The 27,006-nt window shown below is 38.3% G+C and overlaps 3 protein-coding genes across 5 annotated transcripts; 1 reads left to right on the top strand and 2 right to left on the bottom strand.

The window, feature by feature from the left end:
- Positions 1 to 19: 19 nt before the first annotated feature.
- Positions 20 to 6,937, bottom strand: LOC126405981 (protein SCO1 homolog, mitochondrial). Its single transcript, XM_050070062.1, has 7 exons — positions 6,644 to 6,937; positions 6,020 to 6,142; positions 4,028 to 4,118; positions 3,659 to 3,856; positions 3,462 to 3,554; positions 2,082 to 2,197; positions 20 to 1,969 (listed from the first exon to the last, which is right to left on the bottom strand). Exons 1-7 carry the CDS (start codon positions 6,812 to 6,814, stop codon positions 1,835 to 1,837), a joined length of 927 nt encoding a protein of 308 aa, XP_049926019.1. The 5' UTR covers positions 6,815 to 6,937; the 3' UTR covers positions 20 to 1,834.
- Positions 6,938 to 7,104: 167 nt separating this feature from the next.
- On the bottom strand, positions 7,105 to 8,944 carry tmem220 (transmembrane protein 220). Its single transcript, XM_050069129.1, has 6 exons — positions 8,775 to 8,944; positions 8,658 to 8,687; positions 8,505 to 8,565; positions 8,080 to 8,203; positions 7,685 to 7,744; positions 7,105 to 7,568 (listed from the first exon to the last, which is right to left on the bottom strand). Exons 1-6 carry the CDS (start codon positions 8,880 to 8,882, stop codon positions 7,436 to 7,438), a joined length of 516 nt encoding a protein of 171 aa, XP_049925086.1. The 5' UTR covers positions 8,883 to 8,944; the 3' UTR covers positions 7,105 to 7,435.
- A 1,720-nt stretch (positions 8,945 to 10,664) lies between these two features.
- map2k4a (mitogen-activated protein kinase kinase 4a) lies at positions 10,665 to 25,287 on the top strand. Of its 3 annotated transcripts, XM_050069075.1 has the most exons (13): positions 10,665 to 11,122; positions 12,033 to 12,068; positions 13,063 to 13,095; positions 15,875 to 15,977; positions 16,094 to 16,268; positions 16,357 to 16,476; positions 16,570 to 16,689; positions 16,772 to 16,823; positions 16,909 to 17,036; positions 22,875 to 22,952; positions 23,497 to 23,645; positions 24,290 to 24,335; positions 24,491 to 25,287. In XM_050069075.1, exons 1-13 carry the CDS (start codon positions 10,972 to 10,974, stop codon positions 24,602 to 24,604), a joined length of 1,305 nt encoding a protein of 434 aa, XP_049925032.1. In that variant the 5' UTR covers positions 10,665 to 10,971; the 3' UTR covers positions 24,605 to 25,287. The 3 variants fall into 3 exon arrangements, with proteins under 3 accessions (XP_049925032.1, XP_049925035.1, XP_049925033.1); XM_050069078.1 differs by lacking the exon at positions 13,063 to 13,095 and having other exon boundaries at positions 10,666 to 11,122; positions 15,887 to 15,977; XM_050069076.1 differs by lacking the exon at positions 13,063 to 13,095 and having other exon boundaries at positions 10,666 to 11,122.
- Positions 25,288 to 27,006: the final 1,719 nt, after the last annotated feature.

The following is a 27,006-nucleotide window of genomic DNA, read 5'->3' as shown; positions in this document are numbered from 1 at the left end:
ATAACTGCTAGAGAAACTTTTCTTTAATATTTCAAATAACACTGAAGGCAGTTTCAGTGTCAATATGCAAGTTTTAAAGACTATGTGCTCATTTAATATCATGTTCAGGTCGTCCTGCTGTAACAAACAGTGTTACTTTTATTGACTTTCAGTACATACTGCAGATGCCCTTACGAAGTACATACTGTTGGGTGGAGAATGCATACAATTGGGTCATCCTACTTCAGCCTAACATTGCGCCTTGAACTCCGACCCTCTTGCTATTATATCAATCTCACTCTGTAGTGCGAAATTTGAAGTGTAAAAAAAAAAGTATTTTGGAATCCATACGATCTTAATGTTTTCATTTAACGTAACCTTGTAGATACAACAAAACTCTGCTGTTGTTACTTTACAAGTTATAACTGCAAACACTGTAGAATCTAGCACACTTATATTAACAACAGTAAAACTGCATATGATTTTCTCTGTCATTATTTTCATAGTAATGTCCTTTTGTTGTTATTTGTGATTTTTTCCCCGTCTGCCATCATCTGTCTGTGGTTCAGTTGCTTTGACATTTCTTCTGCTGTGCAGAGGACTGTGGGTCAGAACAGCCAGAAAAGCATGCTGGCTTACATACTGCAGAATGTGACCAGATACAATAGGACACTCTGGTATTTTTGGCATTCAGCATTTGATAAACTATGTACTGGGCCATATTAAATCTTTTTCTGGCATACTTAATAGTATCCTAGTATAGGTACTGGAACACACCCCGACAGTTTTAGGGCATCTATTATCTGAATAAGGGCTTTAGTTTTTCATAGGTCATGTGATGTTTGACTGAGTAGATGTACTGTTGGCCTGTGGAAACACTTTTCCTGGAAGATATAAATTTCCCATTGAGATTAATAAAGTAATTAATCTATCTATCTAGGTACCTGTGAGTTAAGTTAGAACAGCTGCCTGCCAACCAAAAGGGTTCAAACACTCCTCTGACTGTGGTTTGCTGTTGTATCTTCTTTTAGTCTCTCTTATATGCAGTGATGCCCTGTGTCTAGTTTTCGAATATATACTAACAATCTCTTGTTCCACTGATGTCACTTTTTACAGCAATCGCACAACTTTTTTAAATGGCTCTTTCTAGGTCTTATTCCTCTGTATTTCTCTCTAAGTCACGACTATCTCTCCAGGTAAAAGATAAAAACTACATCCTAGCATTGGTTGAATTATTTGAATGGTATACATTTAAAGAAAACTTCAACATCTGAAAACAGGTGTAGTCTGCCTGGTGCCTTTTCTCCTACCACCACTGGGAGTCTCCACAGTCACACATTTTCATTTCATCCTACACATATTGTAGCCACTCCTGATCCATATTTTCTCACTAATCCATTAAGATGTAATGGTAACAAATTTATATAGTGCAAAAAAACAAGTACTGCCTGTCAGGCATTAAACATACATATATCAAAGGCATAGATGTTTTTAGATTTTATCACAAAATCAAATGTTCACGCTTCATTTTTACATCAGTCACCAGACATTTCCTCATTATTTGCATCAGAAGTCAGAGATATTGAGCTCATTGGAGTTGATTTGTTAATTTCTTGTCAAGGCACTTGTAGCCTTTTCTGAATTATGTCCTTACAACAGCTGCATGAATGGTATTATGGAGAACAGTGTCAGACCTGTTTTCTTCTGCACACCACTCAGTGAAAGGAATGTTACTGCAGTCACATTGAGTTTGTTCGACAGTATATTCAAAATAAATACAGGGAGCCAATGTAAACTGGCATTAGTGATTTAAGTTAACACCTGGGGACAGAAACTTTCAGTCCATAGCTGCTGCTCACTTTGACTTCTTGTACTTCCTCATATGTGCTGCTATTGAGTTGGAGATCTCCGAACTTTTTTTGTTCTGTCCAAAATACTCCATAAATTCTCCGTCAGGTCCCACGAGGTACATGATGATGGTGTGATCGACCTGATGGCAACAAGAGGTGGAAATCAGACTTCACGGACAAAAGCTTTTATTTATCATCCTTGCATTGTTGTGACACGTAGTGCAAGTAACAATAGAGCAGAATCTAACTCACAATGTAGTCGTTGTCTTCGTCCTTTGGTCCCTGGCTGTAATACACTCTGTAGGCTCTGGAGACCTGCTCAATCTGCGGTGTCGTTCCTGTCAGGCCAATCAGCTTTGGGGAAAACTCTGGGAAATAAATTAGATGCAAAAATAAGCAAGTTATCTCTTCCTTTGTTAATAACTGTGATAAAGTACATTTGATACCTGTGGTTAAATAAATGTCATTAAAGAACAGACACATATTTGAGGATCATTAGACATATTTGTGTATTTATCAAGTCTTTTACAGTTTTTAATTGTTACTTCCTGAGAATATGCCCCTGCTTTCTGGCAAATTTGGGATCTCTCGCCCCAATTATAACATCCAAAATGGAAATAATTAATCTAAAACAGGGGTAGGCAACCTGTGGCTCCGGAGCCACATGTGGCTCTTTAGCCCCTGTCCAGTGGCTCCTTGAGCCTTTGAGAAAAGAATTCTATGGAAATTCATTCTATGAATCCAAATGTTGCTGAACCTCGATAGCAGTGGCTGGTTAGCTATGGATGCCAAATCCAAAAAAGTAAATTGAATAAAATAGAGAATGTAGTAGTGCGTGGACAGATTTGTTTGCTCTCACTGTCAGCTCTGCAAAATTTAAGTACCAAATAATCATAAATAGTGCCCTGCAGTGTCCACCTTGTGGTAAAACATATTAACAAATGCTTATTTAGACCATAAGTATATGCTAATTTAGACTTAATAGGCTATTTACCTTGATTATAAGGCTTAAACATGTTTTGCGGCTCCACACAGATTTTTTCAAATTATTCTTGGTCAAAAATGGCTCTTTTAATGGCAAAGGTTGCAGACCCCTGATCTAAAATGTCATTTATTCTACTTTTCTGTTGTTGTTCTTTTAAGTACATCACATTATGTGCACTATTTTTGACAGCAATTCTTCTGAACAATGCTTCATCTTTGAGGTGGAAAGACACAATGTCAAGTTCCAGAATTGTTCCGATGCTTTTTAAAGATGTTTTTCTTTTCGATCTATTTGCACTTTATAACATTCATACCAATTGTACTGTCTACTTACTGTAAGCTGCATTTTTAAAGGGAAAAATAATTGGAAGAAATCTGCTGCGGCTGAAAAGTTAATCAAGTTATACTGTCATAATAGAACCATTTCAAAGTTGGGCGTTAGCATTTAGCTACAACAGTTGCATTTAGTCTTAATGAGGTTTGATGTACACGTACACAAACACACAGACAGGTATTTATTTTTAGGAAAACAAAGTAGATTATGGCAAATTTTAGGAAATTATGGGGATCTCACTTCCCTTATTCAACCCACTGTTGAACCACCACTTACAACATATATACACACAACAGGAAATATGTGTGTGTTACCTTTCACATATGTAGACAAGGCCTCTGGTGTGTCCCTATCAGGATCAATGGTGATGAGAAGAGGTGTCAGGTTTGGAAGAGATTTTATTCTATCTGTGGAAAGCCAAACGAGAATATGATGTTAGAGGGAAAATAAGATGCTGGACATTATATTTATCTTGTGTTTCATAATTCCTGATGAAAACAGTTTTTATTACCTATTTCATCCACCACTTCAATCATTTTCTCTAATTCATCGGGGCAGATGTCGGGGCAGTGAGTAAACCCAAAATAGATGAGGATCCACTGGCCGAGGAAGTCCTCACTCTTGGTGGGCTTGTTGTTGTGATCGATGAGTGAGAACGGGCCGCCCAGCGCTGGTCGACCTATGGATTTGGTCCGCTCTTTTTCAATCACTGCAAAGTTTCAACAGGAGACCAGGGGTCATTATTGGTTAGCACCTTTATCACTTGATTCAACATAAAAGTCAGCTTTCTCCTAATAGAAATCAATGATTCATTAATTTTGGTTATTCATATTAACTTGACCTTAATGTGCACTATATATTAAAGTGGTACAACACTTACATTCTTCTTTTTCTTTCTTGAAGTATTTCATCGCTCCAAGCAGAGTGCCTCCAATAGCAAATGTTATTGCTAAAGATTTCCATGTCACAGGCTTAAAAAGGAGACAATGAGAAAACAAAATCACAGATGAGTCTTTAAATTTCAAGACAACTGCTGCTTTGGTTTATTTATGCTAAACCCTGCTAATCAATCTGTAAGCTCTTCTCTTCCCAGACCGCCTGAAGCAGATGTTTAGAGATTCTGCTCTCTAACAAACTCTGATGAGGTTTTGTTAAATGAGAGAGCATGATGAAGTTATTTAATGTGTTACATAAACTGTAAATATTCCCTCTGTGGCTTGAAAGAAACCTGACTGTTATTTAGGACTGGGTATTGGTACAAAGTATATTTATGTATGCACTAAAATAACCCAGTACCAAGTAGTACCCAAACTTCTCCAGTCAAACAAGACCTGCATTCAGTCCCTTTTGTACACAGATGTGTTATTCTTCTATTTAATGTGACCTGTGATTGGCCCACTACCATGGCAGCTACGACCTATACCATCAGTGGTGTGGTGAAGTCAAGCGCAGTGTATCTGACAGAGTTGCCAGCTTCGTTCGTGCGTAATATGGTTATACTACACATTAACTTCATTCATATTATGGGTGTCAAATATAATAGAAAAAAGGGTTTCAAATGAAATACTCCATTGGTATCAGTATCACTTTAAGGGCACTACTATTGGTACTGGTATCTTATTTTTTTAGGCGAAACCCAGTCCTACTGTAACTGTCCAAAACGATGATTCAAATGTGGTAAAGGGTTTAGAAACACTAAAACCAATGCATTTTCTGTGACTGCAGACACTCTCCACACTCTGCTATTAACAAGTGTTTATCTATCTCTACCTTCCATTTTACAATGTCAGTGTTATTTGAATGAAAGTCACTCTAACGACTTTTTCTTTACTCCCACATAGTTGCATCAAGATCAGTTCAGGGTTTAGGGACATTGAACCTTCCGCTCTTTGAACAATGGCTAACATTTTTATATAAGTGGTCTTATATTGCCAACAACATGAAACATCTTCAATATGATTCTCTAAATACATAAAATGGTTATTGGACAATTAATGTGCAACAGTTTTCTTAATTTTTTCTTAATTATTTTGGTATATGGTCCTTGATTTGTGGTAAAAAGGCAAAAAATAATAATAAATTATAATATATACATAAATTAGAATCATAAAATTTATTGTCACACAAGGGTGCAACTTTTGTCTTTTTTCAAGGCACATTAAAAACAAACACAAAATGCATCAAATCATTACATCACAGCAACATACTGTGTGTACAGATGTTGCTACAACTTATATAATATAATAATATAACTTTTGTAGACCTTTTTTTTTTTTTAGGTATTTACTGATTTTTTGATGGTGTAGAGGTTTCAAGAGGTTTCAGAAACTCGAATATCAAATACGAGACAGGTGGCGTTATAAGTTTATGCCAAGACATTGATTTTAAAATACATTTTCTTGTATTATTTTGAAACAACACCTCATAACATTTGGTTTCTCTCCTGGAGTTTGAGGTCAACAGATTGCAGCCTTAATAATAATTACTATGCATATAAAGCAATCACTTTAGAAGCCTTACTATATAATATTTGCATTAGCCTTTGCAAACCCATATCAGATAAATCTGTGCACATGATTTATGATGTATGATCACAAAATTCAGACTGATGCGCTGGCATGGAAAGGCACCAAATGCAGTTACTATTGCTACAAATGGTATTGACAAATAACACCTCTGGTATCTTTAAATTTGACAATGCCAAAGTTAGTAAAATGTTTTTGACAATGCCTTAAAACTTTTTCAAACATTGTAAGAAAATGTGAATGCTCACTATTTAAGCCTTGAAACTGACCTCACAGTTAGTAAAGCTTTGATTTGAGTCATGGTAAACTGAGGGGTTGGAACTTAAAGAAAAACTTTTGCAGCTTACCCCAGTTTTCTTATTATTATCCCGTGATGAAGGTGGTGGAGGAGGTAGTGAGGACAATGGTCTGGAGGAGTGTTGATAAAGCTGCTGAGCTGTCCTGCAGGTGTACCACTGACCCGCATTCACCTGTTAATGTGCAAACACAGAAAAAGAAATGTGGTTAGAGTTACAGACTTTACTTCACAACATTTAACATTTAGTGTCTATAACAACTTCCAGGCATGATGCCAAACTCCATTCAAACTTTTGTTGATTTAAGGTGGTGTTACATGGTGGAGAGACAGGTGGCGTAACTAGAGATGCTTTCTAAATAATTAAGTCTTTTCGATACAGACAGCTAGTTCGGCTAGTATTTTGTTAGCTGTAGTAACTGTTTCATCTATCATTTAGACACTCTTGTGGCATTACATTACTGTGATGCACTACAGAGATAAATGAGTTTTAACAATGACTTTAACTGACATTAGTGTTAGCTCACATGTTGTGTACTCCAAATTGTGTGACTATTAAAGTCGTGTTTTAGCTTAGAAATGTAGCTGTAGCTTGTCAGAAATGCGTACGCTCATTTCGCACATTCCTAAATGGAGTCTGGTGTTACACCTGATTAGACAGCTAGCTTTGACCTACCAGGCAGCTGAGAACTGTCCGCGGTGACAGTGTGTGTTTCAGTCCCGTTTCTCTCCGTAAAACACTGTGTGCAAGTCTGACAGTTTGGGTCTGGGTACATTTTCCTATGAGTTTAACGTTACTGTGAAACAACCGGCACCCCAGGCTGTGATATAAAACACTCTGGGCCATGTCTGGACCTTCACACAGCCGCTGCTGTAACGAGGAAGCGGGGGTAAGTTTATAAAACGTGAAAGGTGAGGAGAAATACTGTATATAAACTACTGCTCTGGAGTCAGCTCTACATATTTGTGTTAAATCAAAATGGCTGATTCAAAACGCAAACGGCTGCTCTCAGATCAGTGTTATTCAATACAGGAAATGACGTTTTTGCATCTTCTTCTATCATCTTATCAGTCAATGTGCTCTCTGCTGCCCCCTGGAGGACGTCAACTCATTAAAAAAATAAACAACTTCTATCACTTTTTTCACTTTGTTTTTATATTTTACATAATTTACATATAGTAATTAATTTGACAGAGAAAAAGAACAAAAATCACATTAAATTAAACTTCAAAGAGAAAGACAGAGCCTGTAATACTGATGCAACACAATCTGTTGATAAACATTAGATGAAAAATTAATGCTCTTGTTATTTAATTACACCACGTCAATGCTCCTTAGCTGTCATGTTTGTATTTGATGATACTAGAAAAAGGTTTACTTCAGCAGCATTCTTGGTCCAGGATTTTCAGTCAAAGTGCACAACAAAAGGAATATTTAAACAGCCAAAAAGAGACCAGGAGCTGACATCTAAATAGCAGTTTTACAATGTGACGGCCAGTTGGATCTCAGCTCCTTATTGACATGATAGTACAGCCAGGCCACAAAGGGGAAGACTGTGATGGCAGCAGCTGTGGAGACTCTGAGCATCCCGACTGGATCCCTGACAGAGAAGAGTAGAGTAAAGATAAGGAAAAGAAAACATACTAAAAATAAAACATAAGCTTTGTATAGAAGTACAATAAACCAGTTTATACTCCTTTTACATTTTAATTTTACCTTCCAGAGTGGCGACACAGGAGAAGCCAAACAACTGTCAGCAGGAGACCAGAAAATTCTCTAGGGGAGGGAAAATATATTCATTACACATTATTAATTTTTAACCGAATCAAATCTGCTTAAAATTTCACGCACTATTTAAAAAAATATATAATTTATTTTAATTAATTAAATGTATTAATCATGTGTGTCATTGGAGCTGGAGGTGATGAAATATTCCCCTGACTTTAGAGTGATCCAGGGAAAGAATGGAAATCAGTGACGTCTGTTTATAAAAATGTGGGGTGGACTTACAAAAATGCACATACAAGTCTGGCATGCTTCTTAGATCACCACACTGCTGCAGACTCCACATCTATTTTAAGTAAACAGTCCAGCAGTTAAACCCAGTCTACCTGCCCTCCTCCTGATGGAAGATCTCTGTGATCCTCTCCTTATAAAGTGTCCATCCCAACATGGCAACAACAGCGCTGGAAATCATCACATGGAGGTCAGCAACACGCCTCCAGGGCAAAGTCTCTGCAAAGAGGAAAGGAAATAAAAGTACATATCAGCTCTGCAGGTTCTTCCCAGAGCTGTACAGTTATAATACAGCCACTTGATGGCGCTATCACCAGTAAAATAAATGCATTCAAGCAGAGTTCAACAGCCTGCAAAGTGTGGAAAACAGGAAAATAGGAGCTATGACAGGACAGGAAAACTTAGGAAGTTAGTGGGCTCTTTGTCGTTTAGTTAAAGTTTGATTCTCAATAAAATATAATGCATCTTATAAATAGACACTATAAAAGCTACCAATACATGTCCAAACTGATCTGTCTACCTGTCACATGAGGTTTCAGGCCAATCGATGCACACAGGAGTGCAGGAACAGCATAACCAGCCTGGAACAGACACATGGTGTAAATCACAAATCACAGTTAAAAAATTAAATTCTGAAAAGAGAAAATAACATGCGAAATAACTTTAATCTCACCATCCATAACCCTGCGTCTGGATCATTGATCTACAGTGAAGACACAACATTGCTGGGTGATGATCACGATTTAAGAGAGATGCATAAATCAGTCTACATGTTGTATCACACACTCACCTGCACATATGCTGCAAGAGCGAAGAAAAAAGACATGAAAACGTTGCAGACTCGCCAAATGACTGAAAGCCATAAGTTTGTGTTCTTCTCTTTACAAACTTCCCCCATTGTCGTTTCTAACCTTTCACTTCCCCGCCCGGGCCTGCGGGATGTAAAGACGTGGGAAAGCCAACGCACGGGCCCTTTAATTTTACTCTGATGAAACAGTGAGGGGTTTGTTTGATATTAACTACAACATCTGCATGGTGAAATGTTTAGACATAAACCACAGTTCACAATGACATAAATTATTTCCCATATCAGTCTTACACCAGCCTCTTTTTGACGCGAGTAGCTCACACATCATCATTGCAGGCAGATGTTATATTATTTTTGTAATTTTGGGTTGTAGCTATAACTGTGAGAACTACACCCAGGGTTACAGTCCTATATAATCAAAATATAGTTTTATACATGTTCTCTGATAGACTGTCCTCTAATGTTGAAAAAGCAATGGCCCCTTACAATTGTATTTTAACTAACTAAACTGTATTAAATCTTGGGTGTTGTATGCCCTGGCTGCTCCGTACAACAAAACGAGCGCACATTATCCAGGACCGCAGTGACGTCAAGGTAGCTGCAAGGCAGAGATACGACTTCCGATATTTCTTTACAAAATAAAATAACTATTGACTGGTTTATGTAAGTTTTGTTTGTGGCTTTCAATAAAATGGTTATTATGCGATCAATATAGACTCTAACATGATATTTTTTGTAATTAATTAGGCTATTATTACACAAGGTCAAAATAACAAAGATACTTGCATGGAAGGACAGAATGACAATATCATCAGGTGAAGACAACAACAAAAAATGACAAAATATAACAATAGAATAAGAATTAAATCATTGAATAAGAAACAAACAATGACCTAATCATTGTAACTTCAGTGCTGTGTTACATCAATTCTTTATACATAATTCTATTGGTGTATGGTCCTTAACTTGTGTTTTTTTAAGCCTTACATAAAATCCAATACATTGATTAAACAATAATAAATACATAAACTAGAGTCAAATACCTTATTATCCCACAAGAGGAGGACATTTGTCTCACAATACAGTAAATACAATAAACAAAACATATTTACATGTATAAGCTGATATGAACTAAATAAATATAATATAATAACATTTCCCAGTGTTGGGCTACTTAAATTTTTTCTTTTTGCTTATTATATTGTCCATGCATGGTACAAAGAAAGGATCTCCTTTAGGTATTGTACCATGTATATGATTTTAAATACAATTTTGAGGTAAATGTATTTTTCCAGAGTAACCCTTTTATGCTACACTACATTTATTTGATCAATTAAGTTACTTTGTAGAATCGCATCATTAGTACAAAATATAATTAACAAATAATATATCATATTATTATTCTAGTATATAAGATCATTAGCTCCACTGTCACCAGCTGCAACATTAAATGATGATAGCATAAATGCATCACTGATCTAGTGACATTATATATAGGCCTATTAATCTGAAACTGGCTGTTCTGCACGAGTATAAAAAAGAATATTTTGATGGCAATATTGATTCTAAATATTTTACTAAAGTAAAATTTTAAATGCAACATTTGCAGTATTTTAGTATTTACAGTGTGGTATGGTATTAGTACTTTCACTCCAGTAAAAGTAAATGAATAATTAATAATAGTGTTAATGAATAAATATTTACATTGATAAATGACTACTACTACTACAACAACTAATAATAATAATAATAATAATAATAATAATAATAATAAAAGAAATGGTTGTCTTTTAATTTGGTAAACAGATAACGTCATATCCTGTGTCAGTTTGGCTAACTGCTGTTAGCTTGTTGTTAGCTTCGGGACGCTGTGGGTGTTGACATGTCAGTGTCACTTGGTCAGCTGATTGCGGGTCTTAAAGCTTCTTGGCTAGTGCTGTTAGCCAGCTTAGTTAGCTTAGCCTAGCTGGATGTTTGTTTTTGTCAACGTTACAACATCTGTAGCCTTTAACATAGCCCGAAACTTTTAAAAAATCCTAATAATTTAACGCGTCTCCTGCAGTCGCCACCGGGTCGTTTAGCGGCGCGAAGTTGCCTTTAGTGAGGCAGTCATTATTGTGGCTGGGAGGGAAGGGTGAAGTTGCTCTCCGTGTATCTGCATTGCAGCCCGGCGCTGCTGATGGAATTCAAACACACAACAATGGCGACTCCCAGTCCTAACAACTCAACAACATCTAGCAGCCACAACAGCAGCAATAACGCAGGATCTGCACCGCACCACCATCACCAGTCCCAGTCTCAGCACATTACTACAATGAGCAGCATGCAGGGTAAGTGGAGGTAATGTACGGATATGTGCTTGTGGCTGGGAGCTCCCATTCTGCTGCAGTGAAGGTTAATGTTAGCAGGGCTAGCCGTGGGAGGCACAGGCTACTCCCAGGACTGAGAAATGATTCCCAAGGGAACGGACGAGCATTTTTTCCTCAGAGGATTGTACTGATTGTTAATTGCACAAAATTGGAAAATGAATTATTTTCTTATTCTTTACGAAATGCCTTTAATGTCCATGTTAGGATTTTGACATTTTTTAGTCACATTACAGTCTATTCATTCTTGTCTGGCGAAAATCTCGCCAAACTCCGTTTAAAAAATGGTTAATTATGGGATTACAACCATGGCTACATGTATTATAGAGGTCAATTGTCAATTTTTTTTTTCTAAAACCATACAGTCATCAAAGATACACAGTCCGGCACAGATGTAGTCTGTGTGTCATCGTGTATGTAAATTGCAGCTCCCTTGATATCCATGACGTCTGCTATTCCTAAATTAGGCTTCATGCGTCTTCCACACAAACACAGTGAATTGCCGTTCTTTTGAATGAGAGCAATGTAAATGTTAAATATGCCGAATTGATCAAAACACCCTCACATTTAAGAAATTGTATCAAGTCATCTTACATTGGGTGTGTGCAGTTGGCAATATGCACAACCAAATTGAATTGATTGTAAAGCTGATGGGGTTTCATCTATTCTTTATAACCTCATCTTGCACTACTGAGTCCATGTATAAACCTTCTTGTATGGAGTGAACCTTGTGAAACCTGAAGCTGCTCTGTCCGTTTGAGGGCTTGCCAACAGAAATAACTCGAACCAGTCTCTTCATTCCAAACACAACCGAACCAAATGCTCATTACAGTGCTATTTTTTTGTACAAACACTGTCTCGTTTTAACTTTCAGAGTCCAATACCTGCTGGAGATGTCAGAGTGAAACAGGTAGCTATACACTTCATTGAATTCCTGGAGTAGGATACACAGTTTGAATAGAAATCCAATTTGACTTTTCATTCCTAATGCAAGATGAGAGAGTGAACATAACTACAGATCACATGTAGTGCTTTATTAGACTTGGTGAAGTTCTCATCTCTGCTGTGTACTCAGTCTGATAGTCATACTTGATCAGGTTTGACCTTATAGCTAGTTTCAAAAGTCCTGAGTGAAGATGTGTTGATTTAACTGTAAATTAATCTCTACAATTAGACTTCTAACTGAGATGCATTTTTGATTTTACAACCCCAGTACCCTTCTTTATAAAGAAGAAGATGCTACCACTTTAATTAATCCTAAGAATAACAGACTTTAAATGATGTGACTTATTTGATTTTATAAATATAATTGATGATCAGGTATCTTACAGTTAGCCCTGTTTGTGTAATCCTGTGCTTTCATTCACATTTCCCTGACCATATTTCACCTTTTACCTTACTGCTGCTAACAAATGATTCCTAACTCCTGACATGATGCTGAATGATGGTGAGCTGTCCCGAGAAAATATTTATTACACTGTAAAATGTTTTCCATGATGGTAGATCCCTTCTTTTGTTTCACCTGCAGTTAATTTTGCCTCCTTCATCTTCTGTGACACTAACTGACACACGACATACTTCACCATACTCAAGTTGTTTCATAAATGCGTGTGCATGCTAATGCATTACCCTCCAGATGATGCATTTAACCTGCGATAGATGCTGTGTGTTTGACATGTTAGTAAAGCAAGGCCAATTTCTGTGATCATTTGTCAACCAAGAAACTAAACCCTGTTTGTTGGGTGAAAATGGAAACCTTTTTTTTTTAGCAGGAAGAGGTGATTTTAGAAGAGGGAGGTAACTTTAGGTCTAACTAACAACAGCAGTCTCTTGGAGACGGCATAACAAGCTGGCAAAGTGAAGGTGAAATATGAAGAAAATAAAAGCTGTCTTCTCACCTCTAGGGTTTCAGATAAACCTGTCTGGAGCTCCCCCAAGTAAGCCAAACCTCTTTTGCTTCAGCACCAACAGTTCTCATCCCTTTGTTTCCGCCTGACAGTCTGGTATGGGGGAGTCTGTCCTGCTGTTTTCAACTAATCCAAGTCAAGACTTCTGGTGGTTGCAAGTAGGCTTGTGCCGGTAGCTGACAGCTCAGTGCTTAACATGACTTGCTCAGTTAACAGCATATGATAAAGCTGCAGCTTGTCAGACACCTGCATATATGTATTTCTTATCACATTTACAAAGACAGTTAATAAACCAGTTTCATTTTCATATCAAATACCTACTGCAGAGTAAATGTGCTGCCCACAAAGTGCAGCTTAGTTCCTACTTCTTGTCAAAAACAGTCTCAGGTAAGTTTGTTCTCATCGGCACAAGCCTAAAATTCAGAGCTTCCATTTATATTTTAGCACAAGATCCTCTGAACTGATTGTTACTCTCCTCCCTCAGTTTGATAGAACAGTTCTCCCAACTAAACTGTGTTTACATTAATTAAACTCCCGATTAAATGCTGTAATGGAAGCTCTACCTTATTGGTTTTCAGTGTGCAACTAACAAGCCAAAGTAGTGCCTGTGTTGTCACATTAGCCGTTTGTCTTCTTTTTTTTTTCTTTTCTTTTTTATTGGCATGGGTGCACCTCGGCATAGCGCTTGCTTGTCGAGACAAGGTACACACACTCCAGAGTTGTCATTTCAAGCAATGTTTTCCCATTCAAGCCGATTGGAATCCAAGAGCACACATTCTTGTGGTATTTTGGGTGGAGCAAGCGTTGAGTGTTTTCCTAAGATCCAAGGTGAAATCAAAGCAGTTGGCCTTGAGAAGCATGTCGTATATCAGTGTTTTCTTTTTCCCTTTATTTTGTGTTTGTGTGTGGGTTGGTGTGTGTGTCTGCACTGTGAATGTAGGTGTTGGGTTTTTTTTAGCAGCATGCTACGTTTGTGTTTCTGCATCAAGTATTAGGATTTAGGTATTTGACTGTAAGACAGTGGTAAGTACACTCAGTTCTGCTGAACGCCTTCAAACAGAACACTCATGAATAGGTGAACATGTACGGCAGCTGCTGAACAGGTGACGCCAACATAAGATGAGTTGGGTGATTTTACAATTTATACACCGGAGATGATTTTCAGCCGTCATAGTCATCGTTTTGCAAATTGGACGGCAGGATAAAGTAGAGGTATTCAGACTCCGAGAGTCTCAGAGAGCTTCTCAATTGGTTTTCCAGAGAGTTTATTAAATTCTAATATATATCAGTATTGCAATATACCAATACATCTATAAAAAGAAATATAGTTAGATAGAGGATCGCCCACTCTTGAAATTCAGCACAATTTAAGTGCAAAACTGAGTTTGGTGTATAGTAGGAGTGTGACAGTATAACGATCTGGATCAATAATTCAATATCATTGATGCAAATAAAAACATATTTAAGATACACCTTTTTTTGAAATTCCCATGGTATGTCTGTCACCATTTCCATCCAAGCCCATCTCCTTTCTGAACATTTAAACAGTGCTTGCAGCCTAAGGCCAGGCAGACAACAGCAAGCAGCCATGAAAAAGACAATGAAGATATTAACTGATATCATCTCGTATTGATGAAGCCCTTGAAGAGAATCAAATCAAAATTGTATTGTGGCAGCCTTTGTGATATCAGCGAATATTGTATTGTCCAAACAATCGATATTACTGTATGTCTTGATGAAACTTGTGATTTACATCTCTACTTTATAAAGCAAACACAATTTTAACATGACATACCTAGCTAACCGACTTTAAATGATTTTATTAAATATTGTTTTGCAAATAAAGCCTCTTCTGCAGGCCGAACAGCACCCATTCATTCTCGACAGGATGAGTAATAAACAAGAGCAATAAATGTTAAAGGTCTTATTCTGTATTTTTCTTTTTGTCAAGAAATCCCATGAAAAGGCTGCAAGTAATGGTGTGTAAGGGGCCGATCACACCTACAGGTGGCGCTAGAAACGCGGACGCTTCAAAGACGCTTGAAATGCCTGAAATGTCCTTTCAATGAGCGCTCCTTATGAGGAGCGCCTGTAGAGTGGGGGGTGTGTGCGCAACCGGGCGATCAAAACATTGAAAATGGACCCAAGACAGAGCTATGGTGCTACTGGTGCCTGACGCCCAGAAGTTGAGATTATTTCAACTTTCAGCGTCTACAAACACACGTCTAAAAAGACGCCAGAAAAAGAATGCGCGTCTAAAAGGATGCCAGACAGATGCTCGTCATAAAAAATGCTTGAAAACCAGTCAGACGCGCTGTATCATAGGGAATCAATTGTTTTACTGGCGTCTTGTTTCTAGCCCTCCTTGTAGGTGTGATCACCCCCTTAGTCTGTCTGGGGCACTAAGTCCAAGGCCCATTGGTTCCTACTGAATACATAAATCCTAAAATACCCAGCAAATGGGTGTATGTGGGATTGTGAATATGCTTTATTCCAGGCTCATAGGTGAGTATATTTTTGGAAATATGACTGCAGATTTGGAATGTATTTTTAAAACATCCACATATGGTGATGCAGAAGTTGCCAGTTCTTATCCCCTCGTTCTATGGAAAGCATGATATCCATGGATTGGAGTAAATTTGGATAAATGTCCTTGTCTCCTCATTCCCTCTGTTATCTCATTTTATGGTTTGTGTTCATCATTCTGACCTTCAGTGTGGGGTGAGTTTGCTTTTGGTCTTGCTCAGTCCTCAACAGGTGTTGCTTCATTTAAGATTTGACGCCCTCACTGTGTCTTTTTCCTGCTCAGGTAAACGCAAAGCCCTGAAGCTGAACTTTGCCAACCCTCCAATCACATCCACGACTAGATTCACACTGAACACGGCCGGGCCGCCTTTTCAGAACCCGCACATGTAAGTGAACCTTTGTCTGTCATCATGTCAGTCCTACAAAAGAAGGCCAGGGCTACTACGTTTAGACATTTTGATTGTCTCTGTGTCTCTTTACACTCACTCATTGTCTTTGGCAGAGAGAGGCTGAGAACACACAGTATCGAGTCATCAGGAAAGTTGAAGATCTCCCCGGAGCAGCACTGGGACTTCACAGCTGAGGATCTCAAAGATCTGGGCGAGATCGGCCGAGGGGCTTACGGCTCCGTCAATAAGATGGTGCACAAGCCGAGTAACCAGATCATGGCGGTCAAGGTGATTCACCTCGGACATGTAGATATCCAGGTGCAGATTTGTTGGTTACAGGTGTGAAGTTGTTCTGAGCATCATGTTTGTTTCACAGAGAATTCGATCGACAGTTGATGAGAAGGAACAGAAGCAGCTGCTGATGGACCTGGACGTGGTCATGAGAAGTAGTGACTGTCCGTACATCGTGCAGTTTTATGGCGCTCTGTTCAGAGAGGTGACAGTAACTCACATTTCAGCTCGTTGTTCTCATTTATAAAGTGATATATTTTAATTTCTCCAACACATGACTGAATTTCTTGTGTTTCAGGGCGACTGTTGGATTTGTATGGAACTTATGGCTACCTCGTTAGACAAATTTTACAAATTTGTATATTGCTCATTAGATGAAGTGATTCCAGAAGAAATATTAGGGAAAATAACATTAGCAGTAAGTTTTTCTGGCCCACTTTTCACAAATAAAGACGCCTTATTTTCGACTCCTGCTGCTAAACCCTCTCTGTGTTTTGCAGACTGTGAAGGCACTAAACCACTTAAAAGAAAACTTGAAAATAATACACAGAGGTAAGACGATACCTTTTCTTATTATCCTAGTTTTGTACACCTTCAGGTAACCTTTAACCACCTGGTTCTCTTCATCCTCCCACAGACATTAAGCCGTCAAACATCCTCCTGGACAGGAACGGCAACATAAAGCTGTGTGACTTTGGCATCAGCGGTCAGCTGGTGGACTCTATCGCCAAAACCAGAGATGCAGGCTGCAGACCATACATGGCAGTAAGTAACAGTGAGCTTGTGATAAAACAAATGGTCGCAGCAGGTTTTTATGCCTCCGCGCCAGCGATAGCCGTGGCCAGAAGCACTATTCTTTCATGAGGAATTTCTTAAAATTAGGCACAAACATCCAGTTGGACTCAGCAATGAACTGATTTGATTTAAGTAATACAGGTCAAAGGTCAAGGTTACTGTGATCTTGTTCGTCTCATTCTCATGAACGCAATATCTTAAGAACATCTTTAGGGAATTTCTTTAATTTGGCACAAACCTCCACTTGGACTCAACGAAGAACTGGTTAGAATTTGGTTGTTAAACATCAAGGTCACTGAGCATGTTTTTGTCCATAACTCAAGAATACCTTTGCTAATTATGACAACATTTCATATAAATGTCTTATAGGATAAAACTGTGAAGTGATGACATTTATATGTTATTAATATGTAAATATCCAAAAAGTCTAAGGTCGGCTTTACTATGACATCATAATGTTGTGCAAAAACACTTTACTGGCCATTTTTTCAACGTCATATCCCAGGAACAGAAGGGGAGACATTTGGTCTGATACTGAATTGGTCACAGTTATCCTGGGTGTCCACCATGAGACTGTGCTCAATGTTAAGATCTGTGATCAACCAAAGTTCCTTCCTCAGCTGTATCCACTCCATTAGTGCCTGCCTCAGTCAAAACAAGTCAAAACGAGTCAAACAATTTTACCTTTTGTTTCCCATAATTTAGCAAAAAAGATAAAGATGAATCAGGGCAGGCGTCTGACTCGTCTGCTGACACAAGACAGCAGTCATATTTTTGTGTGTGTGTGTGTGTGTGTGTGTACAAGATAATTCCTGATGAATCAGTATAGCCCTGACTAAGACCTGTTAGAAAAGGGACATCAGAATGTTTGGTTATAATGCACCAATAGGAACTGCTGTTTTCCTATTTGTATTCTGGAGTTTTTGGCCCTTCAGCTAAAATGTCCTCCGCGGTCAGTGGTCACTGGTGATAAACTCCTTTTGTTGTTTGCTTTAAGAATGTAAAACGCTACTGATATGCCAATAGTTGGGAGTTTTTTGACATGTTAGCTAGTCAGTGAGTTTTGAAAGCCACACATGTCAATACTTGACCAACAGATACTGGACTGTGTGTTGTTAAGGCACGTTTGTACTTTGGAGCAGGAATAATCTTATTACCCATTTCATCTTTATTTCATTAACTTACCTGTGGTGTATTGGAAGAGAAAACAATTTGAGAATGTTGCCAAGCACACAGTGGTAAATGACATGATTTCTTACATAACTGACTGACTTAGGGCTGCAACTAATGATCATCTTTATTACTGATTGAAGGAGGACTTCCATATAGACCATTCAAACATAACGTTAACATTGTAAATGGGTCAAATGAGAAAACTGACAGTCGTTTTGCATTGTGGCTATGTGTGAAATCAGCAAACTTATTCATTTCCATTTCCATTTTTAGACATAACATTTAAAGATACATATAGTTTAACATGGTGGTCCAACCGATCTGACGTTTCAGTTTTACTTATTTTATGTACTTTGTTTCTTTGATAAATCAAATACACCAGCACAGAAGCTGAGCAATGTACTGCTATGGGCAGGGCTGCAGCAAAAAGTGTACACTATATTTGGAAGATTTTCTCTGCTTGACCTTACACACTGACTGATCGAGGCAGTGGTAGACCAGCAACTCCCACGAAGTAAAATGGACACCGTCAGAAGACGTGGCCCATCCATTAGACCCTCCTTGTTGGGTAAATGCCCATTTCTTTAAAACTCCAACTCTCCAGTTTGTAGCACAGGCCGTCTGCTTAAAAAAAAGAAGGAAATGTACAAGCCCAAACCTGGATAACTCTGATGACATCACTCTTGACATCATCAGGATTTTTTTTTTTTCAGACCAGAGCTACAGAAGATATTCATAGGCTAAGTTGTGATTTCCATGATGGGCAAAGTTGATGTATATTGATGACACATCTTGATGTGTAACATTAAAGGAGTTCCCCTTTAGTACAAGACAATTATCAGTAGATTACTCAATGAAATGGCCGTCACAAATTTCTGAAGCCCAAGATGATGTCTTCAAAGTTCTTGTTTTTTTCTGGATAACAACAAGATATTAAAATCCTTAAATGATCAATTGGTTGTCACTATCTCAGCTGCCTGTTAATGAGGCCAATGATTTTGTTGAGCAGCCACCGTGCGTGTTGTGTGTAAATATATACGTGTGCATGCCAACATAATTGAAGAGCACCAAATCTTTGGCAGTTCAAAGAGGTGATCTCAGCATGTCGTCATCACTCGAGGTTATTTTCTCTTGTGGGGTTACGTCCCCCTTCCTCCTCTCAACCCCCCCTCCGGTCTCTCCACAGCAGTTTCCATTCTAAATTTGGTTAGGCACCATCACGACCCAGCGGCACACCACCACCTCACGCTCATACACTCTGCCCTCTGAAAGGCCGCGGCAGGGAGCTTCATTCATGACGTGGTTCGAAGGAAGTCGCAGGAGCTTCCCACGGCTGTGAGCTCACACAGCAGGAATCTCAGCTCCAGTTTCTTGTTTCCAGCTGGCGGACTCTCCAGGTGTTTGATCACTGCCGTGCTGGTTACAGCAGGTTTAATGACGTAGAAAAACTGACCTCAGTACAGCTGGGGAGCCTGACTTATTGTTTGGATAAGTGGCTACGATAGCATATACACAACACGCTCTTTTTACCTCAGGCAACATTCAAATGTTGGACGCATGAGGTGTTTTTTAGCTTTTTATTGAACCAGTAGCTCTTATTCACAGCTCATTGTGGTCATGGTTATGATGGTGTTTGACTGTAATGCTGTTTAGGGCGACAACTAACAATTACTTTCATCACATGAAAAGATGAATCATCTAGTCTATAATGTGTCAGAAATGAGAACAAAGGAGGGGGATTTACATCTTTAACTATTCTTTTTTGTTGCATCTTCATCTCTTATGATTATGAACTGTGTCTCTTTTTTAAAAATTGCTGTTAAAGGAACTCTTCACCCCCCAAATGACCATTTGTTTTTTTAGATACATTCCCTGTGTTACGCTGGATTAGTGAAGAAAACTTTATTTTTCTCGCATGCTTTCACGGGTAACGAAGAATCAAAATATGGAGAAAATTCTTAATGCATTGAAGTTCTAGGGGTCCAGCAAAACAACAGCAAATTATATCAAAGCATCTGTTTACAAACTCTCACACAACTCGTGCAGTATAATCCAAATCATATGCTCAGTACTTTCCAAACGGACGGCCCATTCCAACAATGAACTGAACTAAAAGTTAAACTCACCTGTGCTCGCTTTAAAGCCAAACTCCATTAATAAAAACAGTGATTTTACCTCGGTGAACACAGGAGCTGCTGGTCTACTGCTGCCTGCATCACTTAATTTGTTTGTTTGTTATTGTGTGACTTTGAGGAGTAGTTCGGATTCCACCAAAGTCAGACATTAACACAAACTAACTAACTGATCCAGTCAGCTGTAACATAGCAGTTCATGTGTTCAGTGACGTAAATTCTGTGTTTTTATCAATGAGGTTTGGCTTTGAAGAGAGCATAGGTAAGCTTCACTTTCAGTTTAGTTCTCAGTATTACTGTGCATGTGTTTGGGGAGTACACAGCATATAACTGGATATATGAGACTTAAACTGCACAAATAATGTGAGCGTTTGTAAACAGATGTTTTAATATAGTTTACAGTTGTTGAATGTGGCCTTCCTTTACTCCGAATCATCGAGAATTTTCTCAGTTTTTGGATTTTTCATCAACAATGGAAGCATGTTTTCTTCTTGAATTCAGTGTTACAGGAAGTGAGTAATTGATACACATATGGTCATTTTGAGGGTAAAGTATTTCTTGACATCCACACATTGGAGAAGCTGAATCTCACTAATGTTTTTTATTTATTACTTAAAATAATTAATTGATTATTGAACCTGCTGTCTAATCGTTTCCCCGCTAGTGCTGTTTATATGTTTTTAAACAATTTATTTGCTGTGATTGTGCAGACTAAACACTTCCAGTCTTGGCAGATGTGAGCGGGCTCTCTGCAGTATTCAGCTGCTGTTCCATAAAACCCATCAGTGCTGCAGCACAGACTGTCCCACTCTGCTGGGTGACATCAGCATCTAAATCAGGCCTGTAAATGGGCCAACGAGGTGCTTCCTCCTCTCTGCACAGCAGCAGGAGATTTTTCTGCAGCCCCTCACGCACTTCATTACCACGTCTGGTCTGCAGTTTTGCAATGAACCGGAGGCGAGGTTGTAAATGACAGAATTGGCAGACGTGATCTCCTGAGGCATGCAGAGCCATGCTGCAGGAACATGCTACTTACGTGTGAGCCGGAGAGCTGATGGCATCTTGTTGTGCAGGTGAAAACATGCCCAGAGGTGATGAGCTGTCTTGGTATTCTCAGGGGCGAGTTTGTCGAGCAGTGGATTTGTTTTGACCCAGTTTGGGCATGAACACCTGTGTTTGGAACTCAGAGCGACATTCGAGAAACAATTTAGGTGCTCAAATGAGCTCTTTTACTAAACACTTTTCATATCATAAAACTAAAAGTCAAAATGCATGATAAGTTGTTGACATGCAGCTTTATTCTGTCCCAGTGTATGAGTTATCTAGTGATGAGCAGATGAAGCCTTATGGAGATCACTAGCTGTAGATGCTTAGAAAGGGTTGAGGCTTTAAATTGAACGCACACAGTGACACCTGGTGGTCTGCAAAATGTACAGCAGCGCTTTAACACTGCACCAAAACAACTCTCTGATTTTAAGGATTCAATCTCATAGACAGAGCTGCCACCATTAATCAATTAGTTTGCCACTACTGAATTAATCACAAACTAATCTGATAATGGATTGATCTGCTTTAGTAACTTTTTAAGGAAAAAAAGTCAAATTGTGTGATTGCAGTTTTTTGAGTGTGATTATTTTTCTGGTTTCTTTCCTCCTCTGTGACAGTAAACTGAATATCTTTGGGTTGCGGACAAAACATGACATTTGAAGATGTGTTCTTGGGCTTTGAGAAACACTGATCAGCATTTTTCATAATTTTCTGACTTTCTTTAGACCAAGTAGCATTGTTTAATTAATAATTGAGGCACTACTCATATATGAGCAATAAAAATGAAGCCTTATTTATTACCCTCATAATAATCTGGTCCTGCAGTAATGTTACTGTGCAACGTATGTAAATGTCCAATAAGCCTTCATATAAACTATTTACAGTTTTTATTAATTCACCTTACTTGTGTGGTGTATGCGTCCACTGTGGGCTCATGTTTTAACTCAACAGTTCATATTCATGTGACATTTTAAATGAGTTACATTGTAATGCAATGTGATTAGAGATTAGTATTTATTCAGCTATAACCTTTGCTTAGTTGGTATCAGATGAAAATGTCCCCATACTCATGATTGTCTTTCTAGTGTACAGCACCATATTTCTGTTATTTTTCTCTCTTCTTATCCCACCAATGTGCGCATCATTACAGCACAAAATGTAGCTGCCAAACTGAAGCTCTTTCTGAAGCACCAATTCAGTAACAGTGTAGCTACATGTGGTCTTGAGCCAAGCAATGTCATTGATTCAGAACATAGTTTTGCCACAACGACATTGTGATGTTTATAATGGCTAAAATTCTTCTCTTTGTTGCACATACTGTGTCCTTGTCACCAAGAAGCACACGAGTCTTCAGGATACATTAAATGCTTGTGTATTTCTTTGACATGCAGTATGAATTATATTTAGCTGTCTACTTTTGTTTCTAAACTCAAATTTTAATCTGTTTGATTTTCAGCCAGAGCGAATAGACCCCAGTGCGTCCAGGCAAGGCTACGACGTCCGCTCAGATGTTTGGAGTTTGGGAATCACACTGGTGAGTGTTAACGTGCCACTGCTGGTTAAAAATACAATTTGATAACCCTTAAGTGCCTCACACCATCAGATATTCATAGGAAAGATTGGTTAGTAAGGAGTGTGGAGAAATTATACAAATATGTACATTTAAAGTTAAAAAAGCATCTAAAATACAGACCTGATAGTGAAGAATTTAAAATTGAATCAATTGTGTTTTATAGTACATGATTTGTACTAGAGTTGGACATCACATAGCACGTTCTCTCCCATAAAAATGGGACACTCAGTTGGCATACGTTCAGTGATGAATGAATAATTTATGGCATTAACTGTGAGAAACAGCACCTCTGCTCTTTTTCCCCAGAAGGTTACTGCTTTTATATACATTTTTTATGATGTTACTGAAGGTGGTCTTTAGTTTCTCTAATATAAAACACTGCAGAACACCCAGTATGCCTATATGTTTGTATCTGTTGGGTTTTCTAATGTTATTTCACACCTGATTGATAGTTTTAAAACATGAGTTTGTCCTGATCATGTTATATGTACATCATGTGTTTCAGTATGAGCTGGCCACAGGGAGGTTCCCTTACCCAAAGTGGAACAGTGTGTTCGACCAGTTGACCCAGGTGGTGAGGGGAGACCCGCCACAGCTCAGCAACTCGGAGGAGAGGCGCTTCTCTCCCAAATTCATCTCCTTTGTCAACGTGTGGTAAGGAAACACTGCTGGGAATGCATTTTGCAGCAACACATGGCTGTAATAGACAGAATGACCTAACGTCACCAACATAACAAGACTGTAAGACTGTGTTCAGCGTGGCTCAGCATAATGACGTTCTGTAGACTCATTTAGCCACTTGTTAGCAGCCGCCTTTTGTAAGACATACAGAAGCTCCAAAGTTCATAAGTGGGGTATTTACTTATGTATTTTATGTTGTAGAGCAAAACGTGAAAATCTCCTCAGCTTGTGTTAACCACTGACCTTATGTCAGGCATCTAACCAAAAACCCATCGGCTTCAAGATGAGGGAACCGTGAATGGTAACATGCTAACTCATTTGCAGGCTTGAGGACTCATTCCTGGGGCAGCCTATTCACACATGGGCTCAATCGGACATTACACAGCCTTTATACTAGGGAGTTGGCAAGATAAAGTCCGTTAAATGTCCGAGCCAACTGATTCAGTCATTTTTGTTTGTACACATGCAGTTCCTCAGGGAAATGTCTAGATAATTTCAGGTTTGCAGTGCATGTGTGAAAGGGGCCACAGAGTACAAACTCCAGTGGCTGCTTGCTCTAGTAGCCCCCCTGGTGGACAAATGGCTGAACTGCATCCTTTTTTTTATTTTTTCTCTAGCCTTACAAAGGATGAGTCGAAAAGGCCAAAGTACAAAGAGCTACTGGTGAGTTTGTCATGAAGGCTGCTGGCCTGTCTGTATACACTCATAAAGTAATGTATTAAACTGACTTAAATCCAGTCATACACTCTTTTTTTGGTCTCCACTTGTAGGAGCTTATATCACTGCATAATTCGACTTTGTTTCTTTTTCCACTCCAGAAAGATCCATTTATCCAGATGTACGAGGAGCGCTCGGTCGATGTAGCTGGTTACGTCTGCAGGCTCATGGATCAGATGCCGGCGTCTCCCAGCTCACCTATGTATATGGACTGATAGCACGACAAGATAGAAATACATCAATAGATACACACCAGTCTGCAACAACAAATACATTTAAAAAAAAAAAAAAAAAAGACAACAAAGTAAACAAAACAAATCCTCGTGTAAATTTGCTTGGTCCCCTTATTGCAGTGTTAAAAGAGAATTGTAAAGCCTAAAAGAAAAAAGAAAAAACACCATTTGCAATTACAGTGGTGTTCATTTCAGTCATGTCTGTATAATATATCAACACTTCTGTTTCTCTCTTGTTCACAAACACACGGACGCACAGTCATGTAAGTATAGCAGCTGAATCAATCAATCATATGGTCTTGACTCATCTTAATGAGGACACATCTCAGTGGTTAGTACAGTGATTTAAGACAAAAAATAATAAGAAGAATAATAACGTGGAACTTGTATTTATAGAACCAAAAATCGTGGAGTATTTGATTTGGAGATTCTTCAACATACTGGAATCATGCTCTTTGTGAATTGTCCCACCTCTTCCATGTACGTAACTGAAAGCATTGTGTTTGGTATCTTAATGGAACTTTGCTTCTCTGGGTATAAAGCAGTTTAAAAGTGTTGGTGGTCAGAATCATGGTAGACCTGCAGTCCAGTCGGTGCCGAGAGGCTGCTGTCCTCACTGTACAGTGGACTATATGCTAATGCAAATAAAGAAAGACAAAGGAAAAGTGTGTGTTGTCTCTTTTTTTGAATGGGTTGAACATAAATATATGGAGATTTGTATACGTATATTCTGAATTTTTATACTGCTCTGATGCTGCATGTGTTCCTGATGTTCATCTGTGCTACTAACAGTTTGTCCATGCTTTTTATTCCATCAAGAACAAGACGATGATTAAAGAACAAACTTGCGTATTCAGCCTTATTCGTTTTCTGATCTATAAGCTACTGTATGATACAGCAACTGACTCAATTTCTGTTGAGAGGCGGTACAACTGATGACTCATCATGTGTTACTATGCAGCTACTGGGACATCAGGAGGATATACTAGGCCAAAAGTATGGAGACACTGAGGCTACATTATTATTATTATCGTATGTACTAGTATCATATAGTCCATCTCATTGCAAGAACAGATGTTTATCTGCTGCTGTAAGCAGTGGTGCCCCCCTGGAAAAAATTATTGGAGGCCAACATTACTGTGGTGTCATCATTTTTAAAGCTAGGTAGTGCTATCTTGTGAAACTAGACAACCTAAGGCATCGATTGGTACCGATCATGTCAGCATAGCTTATTGGGAAGAGGGCTAAATAATGTGCCCAAGTTTGGCTAAATTTTGGTGAGGGAGCAACTGGCATGGCCATTTTCAAAGGGGTCCCTTGAACTCTCACCTCAAGATATCTGCATGAACATGGGTTCTATAAGTACCCATGCCTTTCCCCTAAACCTGTGAAGGCTTGTTCCCAGTAAATATTTGTATATTATGTTCAATGTGCTGATTCAAATTTAAGTTATATATTTGTCTTAAAAAAGGACAACCAGCCTATCTGAAGAACACTGAGTTTATACAGATACATAACATATTAAAACAGGATTGTTGTGGAACTCAGAATGTTAACTATGGGCCTACCAGTTTTAGTGACATCAGATAATTAATAACATTAACCAAAGTATATCAGTATGTAATTCCTTAACTCTCTGGCATAGTTTTCAACTAGCCTATACAGCCTACTAGAACATCCTGATTGGATTCCTGGAAATGAGTTATAACTTTTTGTGTCAGTGTGCCACCCCAAGACTTTCAGTGGCTCTATCTGACCACCCCTATGAAAAATTTCTAAGTGCACCATTGACAACCTGAACTATTTTTTTGTTCTTGGATTTCCTACAAGACTTTAAAACCGCTATGTGGGGATATTTACTCAGCCACGAGAGCATTACTGACCAAATTTTCATAGCAGTGAACTTGCTTATAGATGTTAGAATTTGCTGGGAGATTTTTCTCCCTAAAATCATATTTAAAACAACGTGATAAAATTTGGGTAAATTTAAATATATTTATGAAACATTCCTGTTATACCCCCAAGTACACAGTGGTAGATATAACTAAACAGCCTATATTTATGTTAGGACTGCTAGCTACATACAGTCTTTGGATATTTGTTGAGTATTTCCATGTTATGCTACTTTCTACTTTGACACTAATACATTTAATAAACAGCTTTAGCCATTAGTTACTTTGCAGATGTTGATAAATACAAAATTTAAATCAATGTATTAATTATTATTATTATAATTATTAGTTAATCTACCTAGTAGTATTTAAAGTAATTAAAATATGCTCCACCTCTACCAGCTCTAACATTAAAGCGATAACCACATCATTGCATCAATAATACTAATTCAGTAATTTATTTTTCTGAAATGGGGCACTCTACATAATGAG

The sequence above is a fragment of the Epinephelus moara genome, chromosome 18 (assembly GCF_006386435.1).
Source record: "Epinephelus moara isolate mb chromosome 18, YSFRI_EMoa_1.0, whole genome shotgun sequence".
In the NCBI taxonomy this organism is placed as follows: domain Eukaryota; kingdom Metazoa; phylum Chordata; class Actinopteri; order Perciformes; family Serranidae; genus Epinephelus; species Epinephelus moara.
Note: the sequence above shows the minus strand (reverse complement) of the source record. Positions and strands in the feature narration are given on the sequence as shown.